The sequence below is a fragment of the Drosophila simulans genome, chromosome 3R (genome assembly GCF_016746395.2).
Source record: "Drosophila simulans strain w501 chromosome 3R, Prin_Dsim_3.1, whole genome shotgun sequence".
Taxonomy (NCBI): domain Eukaryota; kingdom Metazoa; phylum Arthropoda; class Insecta; order Diptera; family Drosophilidae; genus Drosophila; species Drosophila simulans.
The window spans coordinates 4,327,578-4,347,846 of record NC_052523.2 but is presented as its reverse complement, the minus strand read 5'-3'; the positions used below and the strand labels follow the sequence as shown (position 1 = coordinate 4,347,846).

Below are 20,269 nucleotides of genomic sequence, written 5' to 3'. Positions count from 1 at the left end.
TGTGTATGCGGCTGTTGTCCGTGCCAGACAAAATGGTGTCAAATGGCAAAAATGCATCGTAAACAAAAAGTAAATGAAAAAACTTTTCAAACAAGCCGAGGGCTGCGGCAAAAGTAACAGAACAGGAATAACAACAAAGGAAGTTTTTACCAAACTGCAGTTTTAGGATAAGATAATTTGCATAGCTTCAATATTTATTTAAGCGGCTTGAATGTGAAAGTTGCACTTCCAACAATACTGAATAGAAAAAATGAGTTAAGTAAGTGTTTACAAAATTCTATTACAATCGGGAAATTTTCGAAAATAAAGTAAAACAAAGTCAGACAAACAAATTTGACAATAAGACAGGACATCAATCTTATAAAATCGCCAGTTGAAAATAGTATGATTTACAATAGATAATTATAAAAGTATGTTGCACAATGTGCAACAAACTTTGCAGTCTCACCCCTCGAAACGCATAGGACAAAGACATTTTCTTGGTCCCCAGAAATGTGGTTGGCACTTCAAAGGACTATACCAATACACGGGCAAACATATGAGACCGCAAAACAAGGATCTCCGAGGCGATAACTATGCTTCGAGGTGTCATTTTGCTTGTTGTGCCCGCATAAAACTTGAAAGGTCCCTTCGGGTAGATTAAACACGCACACGAATTTCCCACACACACACATTTCTGCGGTCAGGGACTTGGAAGTGTGTGAGTGTGTGGACTATGGTGCAAGTGACGCTTGCAAGTATGCTACGAAAAATACGGAAATCCAACCCCCTACACATGAGCCATAAATTTATCTCCAGAATGTGCATCGGATACAGGAAAATCTATACAAGAAATATGTCTGCAACGTGGACATTTATTTATGGGATAGTTAGGAACACCACAAATTGGGCACCGCTCCATGTGACCAGTATTCATGCCAAATAAGTGGCAATTACCTTTTGGAAAATTCATTAAAAATCACTTGGTGCCAGCGCACTGACCCCTTTTTAAATTTTAATTAAAAGTAATCCAACCAGCTGGAGGATTATGTCGCCCGCCCATCTGTCAGCTGTGGGATAGTTGGGATGTCAGCGGGCTTATCGGGATTTCAACATCAGTGCACAGGGAGGCCCAGTGTCTCGCAGCTGAGGGATTGCCGCCACTCTCGCAAGAAATTCAAATGATTCAAGTTTAAAGCCGCATGATTTCCCTGAACTAAACACATTCGCCTAGCTGAGCCCTAAGGACGCACAACGCTTAAAATTTCATACGCCATTAAAATTTAACACACTATCGAAAAAAAAGCGTATACATACTATTTAAATATTTATGCTGGGGTGCGGCTGCATTTGGTGACCGCAATCAATTGGAGCACCACATTGGACCACAGACATAAATCAGTTGGAGAAATATAAGTTTTTTGCAGTAACCACCTCCCTTGACATGATAAATTGTTGCAGCTGCCGAGGAAATACACTGAAAGTTGTCGTAAATAAGTGTGTATATATGTATGTATATAGACTCTAACGTTGTGTGCAGGTGCGAGTCTGCCACGTGGCACGAACCTCCCCGCACTTTTGGCAGTGCGAACGAAGGCTACGCTCCTGACATCAACTGCCAATTCATATGAGAAACGAGCCCGTGTAGGCCCGACTTTTGCCCCAATGAAATGAGCTCTTACTGCTGAATTATGCAAAAGGTGCGTGCCGTCGTGGTATGGCGCTACCGAAGGCGTGGCACTCTATCCATTCCCGGCCAAGTGAGTCTTATTGATTGCCATGGAATGATTTGCCACGGCTCCTTTTAATTGGTTCAAAGCGTTGGCGGATATTGGAGTGTGTCTAGACTGAAGGGGTCTTCCCGCAACTGGGTTAAATGCCTCTGGGTTCATTGTTTGGGTTATGGGTGTATCCTTGCCGCAGGGAACGCGGAGCGAGGAAGAAAGCTATTGCAGCTTAATTTATTAAGTGCTTTAGTATTATCACACCGATTAGATTTATTACGAGTATACAACTATTCACAGAAATGCGAAGTTGGGCAAATTAAAAACAAGAAATTGAAACCTTGATAATCATTTTGTGTCACTTATTTAAATGTCAAAGGGTAAAACTATTACCTCTATATATATAATGAAGTAAACGACCGAGCCCGATTAGGTGTTTAAAAATTAAAACTAAACCAAGGAAATGGGTGCTGCAAATAATTAATATAATGTTTACTGTCTTTTGACATTGCGTGCCAGCCAGCAATTATTTCATTGTACAAAAGTGGAGCAGGAAACGACGTCGAGACAACGAAAGTTAAGCTCAGGTAGACACACGAAAATTCTGTGGGGCAGGAGGAGAGTTGCAAGTTGGCCATAATTAAATCGAGTGACTTGGCTGCTCCACGAGAATGTCCTGGCAAAGCCGTCTGTCCTTTCGGCCAGGACAGTCGCTGCAGCTGTCTTAGCCAGTTGTTGTTTGGAAGAGCTTAACCCAATTTACAGCTTACATGCAACGACTTCTGCTCGAAATGGCCAAGTCCCTTTGGCTTAGATCGATACGCGCTGTCGTGGCCATAAAATAAGTCGCAAAATAACACAAACACACATGCCGTAACTGCCGAAGTGGCAGCAAGAGTAACTGTTGCAGTAGAAAACAGGCCATTAATATGGATTTTTCTCTGGCCATTGTCGCAATTATCAAATGGCTGCAGTTGTAATGGAGAAAGTGGGTGGACGGACGTACTGCCGCATTGAAATGCGGCAAGCCGCAATTTGGCCGAGAGCCCGAAACGAAACTGTTTGACTAACCAGCCAATTGGCCAATAGCCCTGGGCCCAAAAGTCTGGCCCTGGCAAATGAAAATATTTACATGTGGCCATATGTGGCAGTGGTTAGCTTTTTGTCGGTCTCATTGTGGTATTTGTCATGCGTCCTGCTGTAATTAATATCCATGTTCAAATGCGCCCATTGTTTGGTTCAGCAGGAAGGGCTACTTAAACGGAATCCACATATAGATGCAGTTGGAAGAGCTAAGCTGTTTGATTTTACATCATTTTAATAGCAAAATAATATATTCTACTAATAAAGTATTACTGCAGGGCTATAAACCCATAATTCTTTGACTTTGATTCAGTTACTTGACAAGCTGCAACAAGGTTTAGGATTAAACTATGGGTTATAAAGAAATATATATATATTTTAACATAAAGAACTCAATCACATTGTCGTTTTTGGTCAAAAGAACAGAATTATCAAGTGTACAACCACTTAAACATAGTTAGTGTGAATATCTTCTAAACTGCATATATTGGTATATAATAGATATTTTTGTTTTATTTAAGGAATGAGTGATGTGTAGTGATTTAAAATTCAATCCTTTATTGTTAAGAAAGACAAATATCCATGTCAACTTTGGCTAATATCCTTCGAGTAACTGCGATTGAAATAGTTTTTAAAAGTCTCGTAATCATGACGTGTACCCATGCAATAGTTAAGCTTAAACCAACCATATTATTCATCTTGAAATATTACTATATTGCTTTCTGACTCAACGCACTGTTATCTTTCATCCTTCCTTCCCAGCAGCTCCACTCGGAGTATCGGAGCACTTATCGCTGGCATGAATTTACGGGCAACTCGCGGCCAGAGGTTGTGCGACGGGCGCCTGCCCCAAACCCAAGTCAATTTGTTGGTGAGTTGCGAAGGCATTTGTCTTGCGCCCATTGTCACGGACTATTTATTGATCCCGCTCTGATTCGACTTTCGATTGGATTTTTGCGCATCTGCAGGAGCGACAAATGAGCCGCCATTGCCGCGCCGGAAAAAATGTCCAGAATTAGCATATAAATCGCACGAGTTTATTATAGGATCGGAGTATACAGATGGACGCCGGGATGCCAGTGCACATCGTTTGGCGAGAGTAAGTGTCGTTTCCCGAATTTCCCATTTTCCACCTTTATATATTCGACAGCTGCAGCGAGCATTAAATATCGAAAATTATGAGAACATATATCAGAGCTAGCTTATATCTCTCATAAGGAATAGGAAAATTAAATGTTCTTTTAGCACAATGATATCAAGAAAACCCCTAAAAAATATACTTTTATATACTTTCTTAAATACTAGAGTCGACAATGCAATTATAAACATTTTTGCCACTTTAATCCGAGCTTCCATTTCTGCGCATGAAAAGTTGAGAAGATGTCCGCTTATAAATATGCAAGATTATTGTGCATATCCACGTTTCCATGAACGAGCTAAAAAATGCAAATCCCAGCTAGCTTTCAACATGTTATAGTTGTAGTATATTCAGTTTATGGCCACACAAGCTTTATGCGCTTTTGACATTTGAAGGGGACCGTGAGAGGAAAATGAAATGCGTTGAGGTTTTCCAAAAAGTAGAAAACTTGCCTATTTATATACCCTATGATTTAGTAAGTCGTCGAGGAACCCAGGAAATAGTTAGCCATGCACTGCCTGCTTTTAAACCGCGCCAAAAGTTGAGCATTTAATTGTACACCTAGATGGCGTGAATTATTTGTTTTAATTAGGCCTAAAGGGTATAAAGTTTTCATTGGAAGTATACTTTCATATGCGATTTCAGAAGCCGCCGCCATTACGGGAGGCTTGGCATTAGGGTTAATGCGTTTAAGCTGCGGCCCTCATGAAAAAGTCGACGCTCTCAAATGCCACAGGAAATACACAAAAGCCGTTCAGAAGAGCTCCATGTGAGCCTGGTCCTTTCCTAGTTCATTTTGGACCCCTCCTCTCCAACGGTAGACTAATTAATAATGAGGCACACAGTGGCACATGTTGCAAGGACATTGAGATACGTGTGCGAAAATCAGTGGCGTACGCAGATGGAAGGGTTTGAGGGAGTTTGTGCCCTTGGGCATTCAATTCGCTTTCCAAAATGTGTCTGCTTGTGCTTTAAAATGTTGAAAAACAAATGCTTAAATTGTATTGATAATTATCTAATCATTCGAGTGCCTAAATGTTATTACAATAGAGTCATAATGTTAATCAATCAAAAGTGCATAAAATGAATGTAAATGAAAGTTAATCCGTAATTAAAATACCCCTCGGCAATATTCTTAGTAAGCCACTGACCCAAATACTTGTTTGTGCGTCGAAATGCCGAGGAGAGTGTGCTTTTGACATACTATCATGGGCACCCTGACAATACATAATTAATTGACTTTACCTCATGACGCACGTCAACAGGGCGTATGCGTATTATTTACGAGCAGCTAATTAACCAGAAATGCCCGTATATCTTTAATGTCCTTAATGCCATCTCTGTCTCTCTGCAGTCGGAGGAGCGCGGTGGCACACCTTCGCGCCGCAGCAAATCGGAGGGACCACCCGTTGTGCCCAATGGACGTGCGTATCCCATTGCCACGGAGATCGACGGAACCACAAGAAAACAGGTACACAATTGTCAGATGGATTGCACTGCACGCAGCCAGAGCACTCGGGTGTCCAATTCAATAGTTGTCTATGGCCTAAAACAATTAAGCCAAATACTCGTGTGTGCACTTCAAATTCGGGGGAGCCTGGGTGTCTGTGTGTACGTGTGTTGTTTGCAAGTTCAAGCCCCCTAGCATGCATGTATTAGTTGAAACATTTCTGCCAGGATGAGCACATTGGGGTTGAACATTTGTGTCCAGAAATAGACCCCTATCAGCGGAATAAATGTAATGGTCAGTCTTGAAGACTGCGCTATGGGTTTTAGATTACATTAGATTATATAACTTATTTAGTTTGACGTTACTATTTTAAATCAATTATTCCTAAAGTAAATTCACACTAACTGTGAGCTATTTATGTTTTCTAACGAAAGAAAGTTCAGTGAACCTCTGGTTTAAAATTAAACTTACAACGTACACTGAATTGAAGTAAAATAAAATTTATTTTACCAGCTTAAGCGACCTGTTCATAAATTTTAAGGCTAACGTGAATGCAAAGTGAAGGCCTACTTCAGTCCGATTGAATGTTCGTGGCGCCACATAAACTGGGAAAAACTTGTAGGGAGATAGGACCTGTCCCGTTTTCCGATCGGAGATAGAACGCGCGTTGGACCATTGGACCGGAACTTGGTGGCGAGCAACAATTTCTATTAGCGGCGATGCTGTCTCTCAGCCAGCCCCCGAAATCCCCTCTGGGCACACTGCACTGTTTGCAACTTTTCCAGTCCTTTTATTGGCAATTTTCCCCGTGCAGGACATGCTGTTGAACATTTGTAGCTCGTCGCGCCGTTTGCGGCTATGGGAAAATTTCATTTACTCACACGAGCATGAGTGCATGTGTCTGCTCACTGCACTTGCAGTGAGTGAGCCAGGACAGCATTGAGTTGTCAGACAGAATGTCAGTTAGTCAGGCGGCTACTCGACCTGAATGTATCGTACAATTTTAATCTGCAAAACCCTTCAACATTTGCATAAGTTGTACATCGATTTTTTCGCCCATTCGAGCACTTGTAATATCCTGATACTTTCAATACTTAGTACATATTTTGTCGTTCTGATTGTGGCCATTGTGTTTGTACTTTGTAATGCATGTTACAAGGGTTTTATGCTAGTTTGTATCTCCCTGTTACTATCTCTGTATGGGTGAAAAAAATGTGAAGTTGAATATGTGTTAGATTCAATTTGATTTTTTATATGTTGAGAGGGGAGTTTTATTCGTCCATAAGTTCCGTAGCATATATTTTGGAGCAATGCTTAAAACTCGTAATATATGTTATAACATATATTTTATATGTTTTTGTCATTTTATTAAAACCTTTTTTAATTTAAGTTTGGTAAAAAATAGTTAGGGCATACCTAAGTGGTTTTACTTACTATAAAACAGTTAATCTTTTATGAAAATACCAGTAGTACCTTCGAATATTTTTTTAATTATGGCAGCATTGCGGCTTGAACCCTTTTATACTACCTCCAGTATTAATCACTTTAACTGTATTTTAAGTATATTTGGGGCTGTTAACCTATCAATATAACGCAATTAGTAATAGATGTTCAAAATTTTCAATTTATACTTGTATTGTGTGTATTTCTTCTCTTTCTCGTTCTCTGTTTCTCCACCTATGACTAACCGGTATCTTCTTCTCTATGTTAACTGTGCTCTGATCGTCCCCATAAAACCCCGAAAAATATGAAAACCAAATTAATTAAATTAAACATTAATCTTATCCTTACACTCAATGCAACACTGCAATGCTTTCTTTTCTCGTTCTCGTTCTCTTTTCTCGATTCTCGTTCTCGTTCTCTTTTTTGCCCTAAAAACGTAAACCCCAAAACCCTTTTTCGTTGTGTCATTCTGCTCTTCTCTTCTCTTTCGCAGGCGGGTGAGTCAAATGGGCTATTGAAAAAGACCATCAATAAGTTGAGCACTGAGTACCGCCTGCAATTCGTCTGGCCCACCGTCCGACGCATAAAGGGCGGCGGCGAGGCGACGTCTAGGGCCGCTGCCGGCGACTATCCGAGAAAGTCCATATCGCTGGGCGCCCTTCGGTCCGGCGGCCAAGGTCACAGTCACAGTCACACCCAAAACCAGAATCAGAGCCAGAGTCAGGGTCTGACCCAAGCCCAGAATGGTCACACACATCACACGATGATGGGTGGCGGTGCGGGCTTGCCGACGGTGCATAAAAAACGAACAACAAATCAGAAAGAAGGTGCGACAACAAATTGTCGTCGCTAAGCATTTATTTATCATACTAAAACAAAAACCAAAAACAATTAATTATATATGTGAAACAGACGAAACATTTCCTACTAGCGCATAGTTTCTTTCAACTACTATATGTAATACTAAAACTAATTTTTAACAATCCAAAAGCGCGTGCGTACTAAATGAGTTGACATTTGATTTTTAATTAAACGTTTCGTTACTAAATCAACCTAACAAACTAATTCACGGCAGATTGCGTAATATTTTGTTATATACTAACCTCCGTAATCGTTGCGATTTGTTTATTTTTCAAGATTTTTAAATGAAAATTTGTGCCGTGGCAGCAGCATTGAGCAAAAAAAAAAAAAAAGAAAAAACCAAAAAAGAAAAGCCCAATAGAAAAGTGTTGAATAGTGTTGGTAAATGAACGTAGTCTAAACGATTTTTCTCCTCTCACCGCCGCCATATTAAAAATGCAAACTTGCCACCAAGCAATCAATCGAATTCGAAATCAAGTTTTTATGTACACGTCGTCGTAACTTTCGCTTTATAATCGTAATCGTACCTATAAATATGTATACTACAGTGCTCAAAACTAAGATAGATATTTCCTAGAATAATTATCTTGAACATTTCCGTATGATTTTCCCTTTCTTTCCGTACGTACAAGCAAATGTTTCGTTAAACGCTTTTGTAATTGAAGTTGTATTATTTCAAGCAGTTAGCAAACTTTTACTGTCTTAAATCTATCTCATATAGAACGAAATTATGCTAAATTCCTTTCCAAAAACAAAACTAAACCCGACACTAAAAGGTTAAACACAATCAAGACTATCTTTTTAGCCCAAAGCTGACGTAAGTGTTGAACTAAATTTAATCTTTATTAGTGCTAAACCAATTCAATTTCCTTTACTGCCGAGCGTAAAATTGCGTTGATCAATCGAAAATTGATGGGATTATTCCCGGGTCGTGCCCATTCTCATCCAAAATGCAGAAACCCACCAACACGCAGTGTCAATGCAACTTTACGTGACGAACTGATGAATTGATGAATTGAAAATAGCCAAGTGTAGTATGAGCATGTTGTGGCCGCAGGTTGTGTGATATATTCCGTTTTCATTTCGATCGAAGCGTAGGAGTTATTGCATAAGTTGCCTTAGTTTCATTGCATGTGTGAAACGACAACCAATCGAAATTACTTTAGTGTCATGCATCAAACCAGACAACCATCAATCAATCAGTCAACACGGCATCAGCATCAACTCGCTATCAATCGTATATACCAATACTACTCATGTATAACAATTCATCGGCTAGACGAATTGGCAAGCTTAGTGTGGGTTAGTTTAGGCTGTGGGCACTAAGTGTGATTACCACTTTCCAAATACTAACAAAATTTACAGTTCAAGCAAAGCGCATAGGTAAGGCAAACGGAAACGGAAGTGAACAAACGGCAATCAAATAGAATAAAATGAAACCTAACCCCTCTACTCATATGCTAAATCGTTAAGTGCATCTGCATCTCAGTGGCAATTAGTGGCTTTAAGTGCAAAATGCTTTGTCTTGCCTTTAAACCTTGAGCTTCCAGCGATAGTGTACAAAATTGGACGTAGTGCTTACAAAAATACAAAAAAAAAAAAATATCTAACAACTAAAAAATATGAATTATCCAACGCTGCATTCAACTCGAATTGTAAACACATATTTTGCATAAGAAAGAATACAACAATTGGTTTGAATTTCGTTCTATATTCCAAATAAAAGTTACCCGAAATTGTTCAAACATATCCCCAGAAACTACCAGGAAACCATGCCAAACACGCTTCAACCAAACATTCAACATTATAGATTTTCCGTTCTGAACTCAATGCCAAAAACACAAATTGATTTTCATTTGAAGTTTACATTTAGCATTTCTCTTAGCCGAGTAAGCTGACCCACCACAAACTAACCACCCAATCACAACCACGACCTCAAAACCACCCACTAAAGCGCTGCTTCCGGCTCATTTATTTGCTGTACAATAATATGAAATCACCTTCTCCTTAACCCTGAGTTGAAGTTTAGCGTATCTGACACACCTTGCAAAAGAAAACCTAACCTTTGTTTCCACCTTTTTGGCCTTTAGTTTCCTACTGCATTTTCTACAATTAATTATACTTTCCTTAACTAATCTTAATGTACCCACTGATGGCAGACATCAGCCAGACTCTGTATAAAGCTATCGATCGACTTGGATTGCCGCATTAAATTTCGTGTCTGTGTGCTTTCAGCTACTCTACATGAGTTGGAGCCCTTGGTTAGCGATACGGATGATAGAAAAACGCACGAGAAGTATGAACATTTGATTAACCTAGCCCTCAAACCGACTTGCTCATAGCTTCTGCCATTCTCATTCAGTGATGTCCTTCATTAGCCCACCCGAAAGAGCAGTATCATCCAAAATATAATAATAGCTTTCAGAACCCACATTCATCTGCACCTGCATGTTGCAAGTGTTGCATGCTGCAGCCATCGAGAAGCACAGCAGTTCCCACTTGAAACTCAGAATCTCTCAGAGGCCAGCATTACTTCCCATTGCTAATGACTCTTCCGATTCTTGCAGACAAGTGACCATTGTGGAGCGCAAGATCACCTCGCGTCCCTTCTCGCAGGCCATCGACCAAGAGCGCCTGAACCACTTCATCACGAAAAAGGAGAATTTTGGCTTCGCCGATGCCGCCGTGGCCGCCGCGGCCCTCAAGGACGAGGTGGACAACCGGCAGCAGGCCGGCGAATCTGGCCAGGTGGTGGTCATGAACGGCTCCGCCCCGCCGCACTCGAAACCGAATTTGGATTTGTGGTTCAAGGAGATGGTGGAGCTGCGCAAAAAGGCCGGCGAATACAAGGTACGTCCTAATTGTCTATCTGTTGTATCGTCCTTTAGTAATCAGTGTTCCCTGTCTACTTAAATTACTAAGCAATAGATGTCATCCCCCAATTATTATATTTTTATATAAAATACTGTTTTATGTATATGTTGAATATTAATTAAATTGGACACTACCCTAACTCCGTTGATCTTCTTGAATTCCAGTGTCGCGGTTGGGGCATAGAAATTGACCCGGAATTGTATAAGAAACAGAAGGATCTATGGGATCAGGTTTCAAAGCGCAGCTCACTTTCGGCACTTTCCCTAGCCTCTTCTGTTCATAGGTAAATATACATACTTAAAAAAAAACTCCCTAAATTGGTTATTTCATCCAGTGATTCTTACTTATTATCATTTTGATATGGCGTTTACCTTAAAAAAAATAAATCATAATCAAAAACGTTTTTTTCCAATCCTGCTAGACCCATTACAAAGGAGGAGAAGGAACAGGAGAACAATAAGAAGTCCACGCCATTGCAGAAGGCCCAGAAGCCGCGTGCTCCTGGCCAAGCCTTTCTGATTGATAATAAGGATGAGATTTCAGCACTGCCAGCACGCTTTAGCAATATACGCCATCACCTTGAACGCACCACAGGTCCGGGTGAGTACCTGAGATAAATGAAAGGACTAGCTCAGGCTAACTCTTCTATTGTTTTGTCTTTCAGATGTGGAAGAGGGAGCTTTGTTGCCCTCGCCCACGCGCGAGAAGCTGATGCCGGCTATTACCAAGCGGGAATCGGAATCTCAGCGAGGAAGTCCCAAGAAGACCGCCTTGTCCAGGCACGGATCGCCCCAGAAGGGTAGTCCTCAAAAGGGCAGCCCCAAGAAGGTCCTTAAAAGTGAGTAGTTCCCCGCTTTTACCTCCACCCTTGAGCTGAGGATACAAAGAAAGAATGCATACGCATATCCGATTTCAATTCCAAAGTTAACAATATCCGAATAGCAAATTTACTCTTATGCAACAATGACACAAGTACACAAAATGCACTTACCAATAGAGTTACGAGTTCGGGAACAGAACAAAACATTGTACACGCTCCAACAATAAGTATACGCCCCGTTACCAATACCTTGATTTGGTTTCCTATGATTTTCGTTTTGCCATAGTTTGCTCAACTGCTTCAACCGTTTGATTTGCATTTTCCCCGACAGTCGAAGGAGTCGACTCGTTTTTCATCCTTGTCAAGTGCACCGAAGACTTCTTGGGATATGAGATTTGTGCACAATCCTAATGTAGTTTCTAGTTACTTACATTTGCCAGTTTTTATCGAGGGTTTGTGTTCTGAAATCGGTTGAAAGTTGATTTTCATGTTCTACGTTTGAGCTATGATTTGTAGAGAACCATTTGAGTCAATCTCCTAAAACCACAACTACTTACATTTATATATTGAGGTGGCCAATGATTAGGATAATCCCATATAATCATTCATTCATATTTCGTATATATAAATCATTTCGGTGTATTGGGGCCATGAATGTTTTAGTGTGCTGGGATGTAAGTAAATTGGACAATGGCTGTATATTCATTTGCGTTAAGCTAAGCTTTAAAGACATCTAATTCGCTTTTAATTTATATATACAAATTGATACTTCTATAATCTTAACAACATAAAAAAGTGTAACTTACGGTGTCCGATTAGTATTCGGATTTTGTCAGGAATTTGCCAACTTAGTCTTAACCTTAGTATAGAATCGGGAGAGATCTATAAAAAAAACTTTATCGAAACGTTGTGAAAATGAGAAGCTTAAAGCGTAGCGCATTGCCATTAAAACTTGTACAATAATTCACTTGAAACACCCACACAAATATCACTAGTAGAAAGGCTCTCTCACACCGCCCAACATTTGGAATAAGATATTCTCTAGCCAATTGCGAATTTAAATTAAAACATACAAATCGTACTTTTGTCATCAATCAAACCGCCACCACCACCAACCAACCATACAACAAAATCGCAAAAAAATAACGTATCAAACGAAATGCCAAAACAAAAACCGATTTCGAAAACCGAAAACCGAACCATCCTCCATCCGTATCCGTGTCCATGTGCGTGCTCAGCCCGGTCGCAATCGGCGGGTCCGGGCGTTGCTGAGAATGAGTCACCGAAGCGGCAGATCCGGTCGGCGAGTCAGGCGCCCAGCAGCCGTAAAAAGACGCCGACAACCGGAAGCGGAAGCGAACGCAAGGCACGCCCATGTAAGTAGCCATTTTGGAGGAGGCAAAAGAAAATCCCCCGCCGAATACCCAGAACTCGACGTGAACGATGCGATGCGTTCATTGCCTTATTTATTTGTTTAGTCCTAGTTTGCATATGTCATGTGTTAATTAGATTGCGTTCCGATTTATCGATTTTATGTTGCCTTAACTTTGTTTCTTTTGCCGGATTGGTTCCTAGTTTAGTTTAGTTTAGATTATCTTATCACACCTCCAGTTTGTACGTTCTTCCAAGCCCAAAAAGTATTTCGATCGACCATCTAGTTGAGTGTCTAATGAAACTAGTAATTCATAGTTGAAACAACTTTCATTTTGGGTTTACAGTATTTGTTAGTTTGGTCTCTGGTCATGCAGTTCAATCTTTTAGTTTTTTATTCTCATTCCTTACCCTTACACTTTAGTTTTGATCACTGTTCTCTCTGTAATGCAGCGTTTGATTGGTCTTCCGAAATACATAACAATCTATAGTTTAGCATGTTGAGATTCCGTTACTAACAAGACTTACTAAGTAATTAACAAACCAACTAAAACAATAAACCAACTAAACTTATCTGTAAGTAAGTAAAAGTAATACTAACAATCCAGTTCAGTGTTGTGCCTAACCGTTCGAGTTTTAATTTGTATTCCGTTAACCTCCTACTAACCATAAGTGTAACTTTGTTGGCTTCCAACCCGATTATCTGTAACATACATTTATAATATAATTTATGTGGGACAGGGGCAACCAGCTAACTACCTGTTTAATGTACTGAAATCCTCCTGTTGCCAAATTTAGGGTCATAAAGCCAACATTGTGTTCTCCCTTCAATAGCAGCGAATTACCGAAATACCGATAGTTTCGTATAAGTAGACTAACGAATTTGAATTGTTAACACAACTAACCGAAAGAAAACTGGAACGCCACTATTAGCATTTTACATTTGGTTCTTTAAGCTCCTTGTTTTGTTCGAACTTTTGTTTTAGGACATTTTAAGCTTTTGCTTTGATTGCATTCTCGACTCGTCACCAACCAAATAAAACATTTTTAATGAAAATACATGTAATAATTTGTTTTTCACCTGCGTTTTGTTTTCGGCAAAAAAAAAAAAATGTAAAAAAAAAACTATGACAAACAACAACAAAAATCATCGAAAAACAAACAAAACCGAAAACCGAAAACCGTTTACGTTCTTATAGCCACCCTATCCACAACATTCCAATCCCGCATTAAAAGTAGTTCCTTGCCACCGCCCAACGGTAGAGTAGCCTCAGCGCCGCCAGCCACTGCAGCAGCAGCAGCAGCAGCCGCAGCAGCATCAGCAGCCAAATCAGCATTAAACGCTAATCAGGCTCATGCTAATCAATCACAATCATCACATGCCAAGAGCGGTAGCATCAGCGGCAGAATTTCAAAGCCATCGGCCACATCCGCCCAACAGCAACAACAGCAGCAACAGCAACAGCAAATGCGTAAGAAAGACAAAGATAGATCGAATAGTAGTTGCATTGGCAGTGGTAGTCATGTTGGTGCTGGTAGCGGTAGTCAAGCAAATAGTGTCAAGCATCTGCAGAATAAGCAAAAGCAACAACAACTACAGCAGCAACAGCAACAAAAGCAACAACAACAACAGCAACCGCAACAGCAAAAGCAGCAGCAAAAACAGCAGCAGCAACTCGATGTTGCAGCAGCAGCAGCAACAGCAGCAGCAGCAGCAACATCGGCATCTCCCCAAAACCCAACCCGGCCTGCCACCATCAACATCAAACGGCTCACGGTACCAGGTCAGGATAGAAAATTGGCTGAAAGTGAGTAAAGTTTCACCGAAAACTTGAACAAATCAAAAACCAAACTCTTCAATAAACCCAAGCTAAACCAAAATTAAAGCCCATTTAAAAAGTAAAAAACACGGAAAATGCTGTAAAATGACATCTGATGCGCGAAATGTTTGTGTTGCAACTTTTGTAAAGCCCTAAACTTAAAAAAAAATACAATCTCTTGTGACGCTATTAATAATTGAGCATTTTACACCTTGGTCAAAACTGTTCGTCCACAATTAGTGAAAAGTGATTAAGCTTATGATTTACCAATTGGCCTCATCGATTAGATAGACGTGTGTGCGTGTTTTTGTTTGGGCCAAGTCATGTGGAATTGTGTATCTGTATTGATAGATTGGTCGTAGAAATTGTACAAAATTGTAGTTTGATTATAGTTATTCCACTGGCAGCCCGTTTCAAAAATGAATATAAAAGTCACCGAGAAAGTACGAAAATCAAACAAAATTCCAAATTCTTAATTGCTGCGAATTGTGGCTACACCCAAAGAGCAAAATGCCTTATTAAATGTTATTAAATGTTAGTTGTTGTTGTAGTCAGTGTATGTAATTGTTGTTTATCAGCCGTGCGTCTATATAAATGTATCTGTATAAGCAATTTAAATTAAATGCCCTTGAATGTGCGTCTCATGATTTGTAGATTTTCGTTGTTAAATCACACCTCAGAATTTTAAATATATCTTTGTTTGTTTGTGTACATATGTAAAGTTTGTAGCATTTCTATCCTCTCTCATTTTAGATTATATGTGTATACTTATTTTTTTTAAACAACATAATCTACAAAAAGACACCTAAGCACAGACACTAACAACAATAAGATAGAAGTGTTAGTTAGTATTTTGATGTTCGATATAGAGGTTCGGGTTAGTTAAACTGTTTTAGAAGATAGTAAATCGTTTCTACTAACTACAGTGCACTTTCAAATCAACGTAGGAACATGTACTTTTATATCTACTACTTTAATTTTAATATTACCAACTCTTAAAATACATGATTAGTGTTTGATAATATCTAAGCGAACTCAAAGTGCCAGGGATCAACTGACTAATCTTTTCTAAGCTGTCGTCGACGCCTTCGTTGTTGCCTGCCCCAAAACATAAGAAACACCAATAAAACATATCCAGCAATGTGTCACACCAGGATTTGTACAGCTATACCAATTTTTTGAAACATAAAACATATATTAGTTTTATTACTCCTCTTCGGATTTTCATGTTGCGTGTCTGTTTGTGTATTTGTGGCATGCTGTTTCTCATGTTGTGCGCTTTATTAAATAAAACAAAAAATAAGAAATAAAAATATTCCTTTGGTTCTACTAACAATATGTTGCCTTTTAAGCTTCTGGCTTAATATTCTTCCGTTGACTTCAGTTTCCTTCAGTTTTCGGTTACCTAACTAAGTTAGAAATATTTATTTGGATTTTATGTTTCAAATACTAACCAGTAAAACTCAAACACAAAATTTGCTTAACGAACAAAGGAGTTATCCAAAAAATATATATGAAGATCAACAGCTGCGGCAGCATAATGAAATAACAGAAACATAAAATGCGCTTATAATTAAGTTAATTCCATTAACGCATAACCCCCCCAAACTGAGCAGAACTACCATTTATATGTATTTTTGAATGTTTTCCCAACCAACAGACGAAGGCGAGGATGGTCGTGAGACTGCCATTTCCATTTCCAGCTGCAGTCCCCAGCCTCCGGTGCCGGAGGTGCCCGAGGAGCCCCTGGTGAAGTCGCCACCAGAACCGACCCGGGTCAAGTCCCCGGAGCAGATCATAATGCGCTCTCCCGATCCAGTCAACTGGACGGTGCCCCTGGACACTGGCAAAACCTTCACGGTGACGCAGAATGTCAAAGATGGTAAAGTAGACACAAGGTGGTACACTACTCTGTAGAGCAGAAGATTGGAGCACATTCATCTGAAAGATAATAATTTGAATATGACTCTGATTTCTGCCTACAAAGTGCATCACTGCCTTGATAAATATGTGCTTTTAAGTGCAGCTAAGTAAATACTTTTTATTTCCATAGGGGAGAACTACAGCCGACCTCAGAGCGAGATTAAAGCGTCGACACCGGTGGAGAAGCCCCCACCGCCACCACAATCGGCTCCGCCACAACTAACCGAACAGGCTAAGATGGACGGTAAGCCATTAAGCACGCTTCAATAAAAACGCAAAACTTCCATACCAAAAGCATCAGCAAAACCAAACGAAGTCGACAAACAAAACCAATCCAGAAAAACCAAAAAAGTCAAATCGCTTTTACAAATATTTATATATTAACTCGTATTTAAATATATGTATCTGTATATGTATATGTATGTATCGCTACTCACAAACATCATCAAAAATCCAAAAATCGAATCATCGTTAGCCAAACTCCAACTTCTCCAACTCCAAATCCAAAAACCCAAAACGAAAACCAAAACCACACCAGCAAATTAAGCCAATCTCGATAAGCGTAAATATAAAGCAAAGTTCCCCTCTTTCTGTATCAAGCCAAAAGCAATTGTGCAAGCCAATGCAATCACATAGCGTACCCGAAACCGTAGATCCTTGCGTAACATAACGAACACTATTTCCAAAACTATCTCCCCCTCCCCCCACCCTTTCGACCACTGCCATCCCGCCAGCCTGGAAGTCCTGCAGTCCGACCACCAGTGCCGCGATCTACGGCAAAACGCTGACGCCCCATGCCACACCCACCGGCCAGCCGGGCGGGGCGGTGCGCTGCACTGTCGCCCAGGATGAGCCGCCTCAGCAGCCGGATCCTGCGATGTCGTCCTCCTCGTCGACGGGCACTGCCTCCACCGCCCGGACAACTGCCGCCGAGGTCCTGGAGAAGGCTCGCGACCGATTCGATCGATTCTGGGGCAGCAGCAGCGCCAGCAAGGAGGAGAGCGTCTAGATCCGAGATCCTGGATCCTAGATCAGGCACTCAGTGCTTTTCAAGTGCAAAATGTATTCCCCAGGGCAGTTAATTGGCCCCTAAAAGCAAGCAATTATAATACGTAATAGACGTTATGCAATACCTAATCATGTACACCAGCTACCCTATCTAACGGCCTGATGACATTGCGGCACAGCTCTTCATACACATTGAGTTGTACTCTATGTTTCCATAAATCACTATTTATTATGTATCAATTGGATTTGTCTCTAAAGAGTACTATTCTTTGTATATTTTTAATTAAATTTTCAACTAAAGATTTATAACATATTGTTCTGTTAGTTTCAATGAAGACCCTGTTAAGTCAAAAAGTTGTATTGAACATCTAAAAATGAATTATGATTTATAGAAAAAATACCATTTAATAATTTTAATTAATCTATTGTAATTGTGGATGAATGTGTCGCAGTGATATCGGAAGATTAAGGAAGTCCCGCATCGACTTGGCTTGACTTTAAAGCTAAATTCGCTTTTGATTTCCTAGTTAAACTGCTGCAAGCAAATCTAATCAGGCCAAATGTCATCTAACGACACGAGCATAACACAAAGATTTATTTATGTAAGACACTTTCACTGCCTAAACCCAATCCGAATACGAAACCGAACTCAAACCAATGTTGTATACTTTGAAATTCACCCAGAGAACTTTGCAATATTTCGATATCATCCAATCATACAAAATATTCAAATGGGACAAACATCACCGCAATGACCCGTCCAAAAAGTGAGTCCATTCGACAAGAGATATACTCACATTTTTGTAGCTTTCATTAGATGAGCAACCGTATATTTGGGTAATGCATAAGGTGATCTAAGCTAAACTGCTGATCCGTCAGATACCGAACGTTGAAAATAGATTTTGCACATGAACTACAAAGGGAAAATACCAAAAAAACGACGACATGATGTTAAGAATAATTTAAGACACACTTTGGCTAATAAAAACTTAAGGCAAGAGATGGTTAAAACATAGCAACACCCAACAGAAAACACCAGCAAAACATACTAATACTACACAAAAAATGCGAAACAATGAGATTATGCTTTGAAAAGCTGTTAAACTAGTTTCAGACATGCCTACGATTCTTATATAACTATTATGTGAATGTGAAAATAGTCGACAAACAAAAATGGAAACAAAACGATCAAACAACATGGAAAGACCTAATCGATTTAATCATGTTTTGAGTAAAATTAGCGCTAAATAATTAAGACAAATGCTTCCCGAGGGGCAATAGCTTTCAGAAAGTTGATGTTATTTTGACAAGCATTTTGTTGGGCCTTGTTTCTCGAATCTCTCTCAGTGTAGACAGTTTTTCAGTACAAACCAAATACCGATTCAAACTCAGTTTGGCAGAACTTTTCTGTTGCGTAGGAGAAGTGCTTGAATTTAAACCTTTCTTAGAAATAAACAGAAAATACAAAATCGTGTAAGCTGAAGTTAAATTCCATTACCCATAAGTTATGTGATTAACTTCAGTATTGAGCTTACTTGTTGCTTGCCTATATATATTTTAATATAAAACTCAAATAAGACAACAAAAAAAAAAAAATTAAGAAGGAAAATAACGCCACTTTAATGGTATTTATTAAACAGTTGAGTATTTTTATATGTTTTTCATGAATGGACCCGTTTGTTAGTTGAAATCGATAAGTTGATCACTGAATCTTATAGTTACCGAATAGTAACAATGCATATTGTCAAGAGCCCCTAAAATGCAAAATGTTTATTACGCTCAGTCTTTAAAATGGTCACCGATTCGATTCAATCAATGGCATTAGTTAGAAATAAATAAGAAGCTAAACTAACTAAACTCTGGCAATCTCAAAACCCGTAAAGGAAGGAAAATTTCAATGAAAGAAACAGGAAATGCACACTCACATACACAAACAGAACTATATTTCCAGTTGCAATTAAAGGAAAACGGTAACCCAACTGAATGGTAGACTCTTGAACTCATTTAGTTTTAAATATCGTACTTAACAAATTTTAGGCAACTTTAATACGAATCTACTTAAGAACGAACTTGATATTAATTCTAGCTTGTTTACAAAAGGATATAAAATGATTAACGAGACAACAGAAAACCAAAACCTAAACAAAGTATACCCTCAAAATGATTCCAAAATAGGCGCACTAAACGGTTTTCCTTCGACAGCAGTGAAAAAGAAAATCGATTTTTATAAACACTTATACGAAAGTCAAACCAATAAATACTTTCAATTTTCGGTTCCTTCACGAAGCAAAATATTAAAAGTCACCAAACAATTATATAAATTTTAAAAATTGACTTTCACGCCCAAATGCGCCTAAAGTTTTAATGAATTAAAAAAGCCTCATATGAAATGCAATAATACCAGTAACTATACAACCCAATTGATAATTTTTTCTGAATTGTCATAAAAAGGCACACCAAATAGCCTTCATAGAGATGCTAATAACACGATATAATTATAATTATACTTGAGAAAAGTGGCCGAATCATATGATAGAGGAGTAATGGAAATAATAAAATAGAATCCGAAGAACAAGTGATGGTAAAATGATTATAATATTAAATGAATCGAATAAATGAAAACTGCATATAAACGTTTTAAAATCGATGTTTTAATGACCTCCCTCGATTAAAATAAAACGCATTGGCATTGTTTTTGTTTTGTTTTTATTGCTGTTATTAGGTTTTTCTTCAAGAAAATGTTTTCTATTATAATTGATGTATTATATTTAATAG

At 39.2% G+C, this 20,269-nt stretch overlaps 1 protein-coding gene across 15 annotated transcripts in view; it reads left to right on the top strand.

The window, feature by feature from the left end:
- LOC6727135 (AF4/FMR2 family member lilli) overlaps window positions 1–20,137 on the top strand; it is a 31,659-nt gene extending 11,522 nt beyond the window's left edge. For 3 of the 15 annotated variants that reach the window (XM_039295921.2, XM_039295920.2, XM_039295919.2), the window contains exons 3-16: window positions 3,549–3,657; window positions 3,755–3,885; window positions 5,279–5,395; window positions 7,311–7,644; window positions 9,914–9,974; window positions 10,246–10,528; window positions 10,717–10,835; window positions 10,974–11,152; window positions 11,217–11,390; window positions 12,611–12,748; window positions 13,943–14,551; window positions 16,224–16,445; window positions 16,617–16,730; window positions 17,221–20,137. In XM_039295921.2, coding sequence (XP_039151855.1) covers window positions 3,549–3,657; window positions 3,755–3,885; window positions 5,279–5,395; window positions 7,311–7,644; window positions 9,914–9,974; window positions 10,246–10,528; window positions 10,717–10,835; window positions 10,974–11,152; window positions 11,217–11,390; window positions 12,611–12,748; window positions 13,943–14,551; window positions 16,224–16,445; window positions 16,617–16,730; window positions 17,221–17,495 — 2,865 coding nt within the window. In that variant the 3' untranslated portion in view covers window positions 17,496–20,137. Of the gene's footprint in view, window positions 1–3,548; window positions 3,658–3,754; window positions 3,886–5,278; window positions 5,396–7,310; window positions 7,645–9,913; window positions 9,975–10,245; window positions 10,529–10,716; window positions 10,836–10,973; window positions 11,153–11,216; window positions 11,391–12,610; window positions 12,749–13,942; window positions 14,552–16,223; window positions 16,446–16,616; window positions 17,183–17,220 lie in introns of those variants that run through there. The other 12 variants (XM_039295923.2, XM_039295922.2, XM_039295927.2 and 9 more) reach the window with 12 other exon arrangements.
- Window positions 20,138–20,269: the final 132 nt, after the last annotated feature.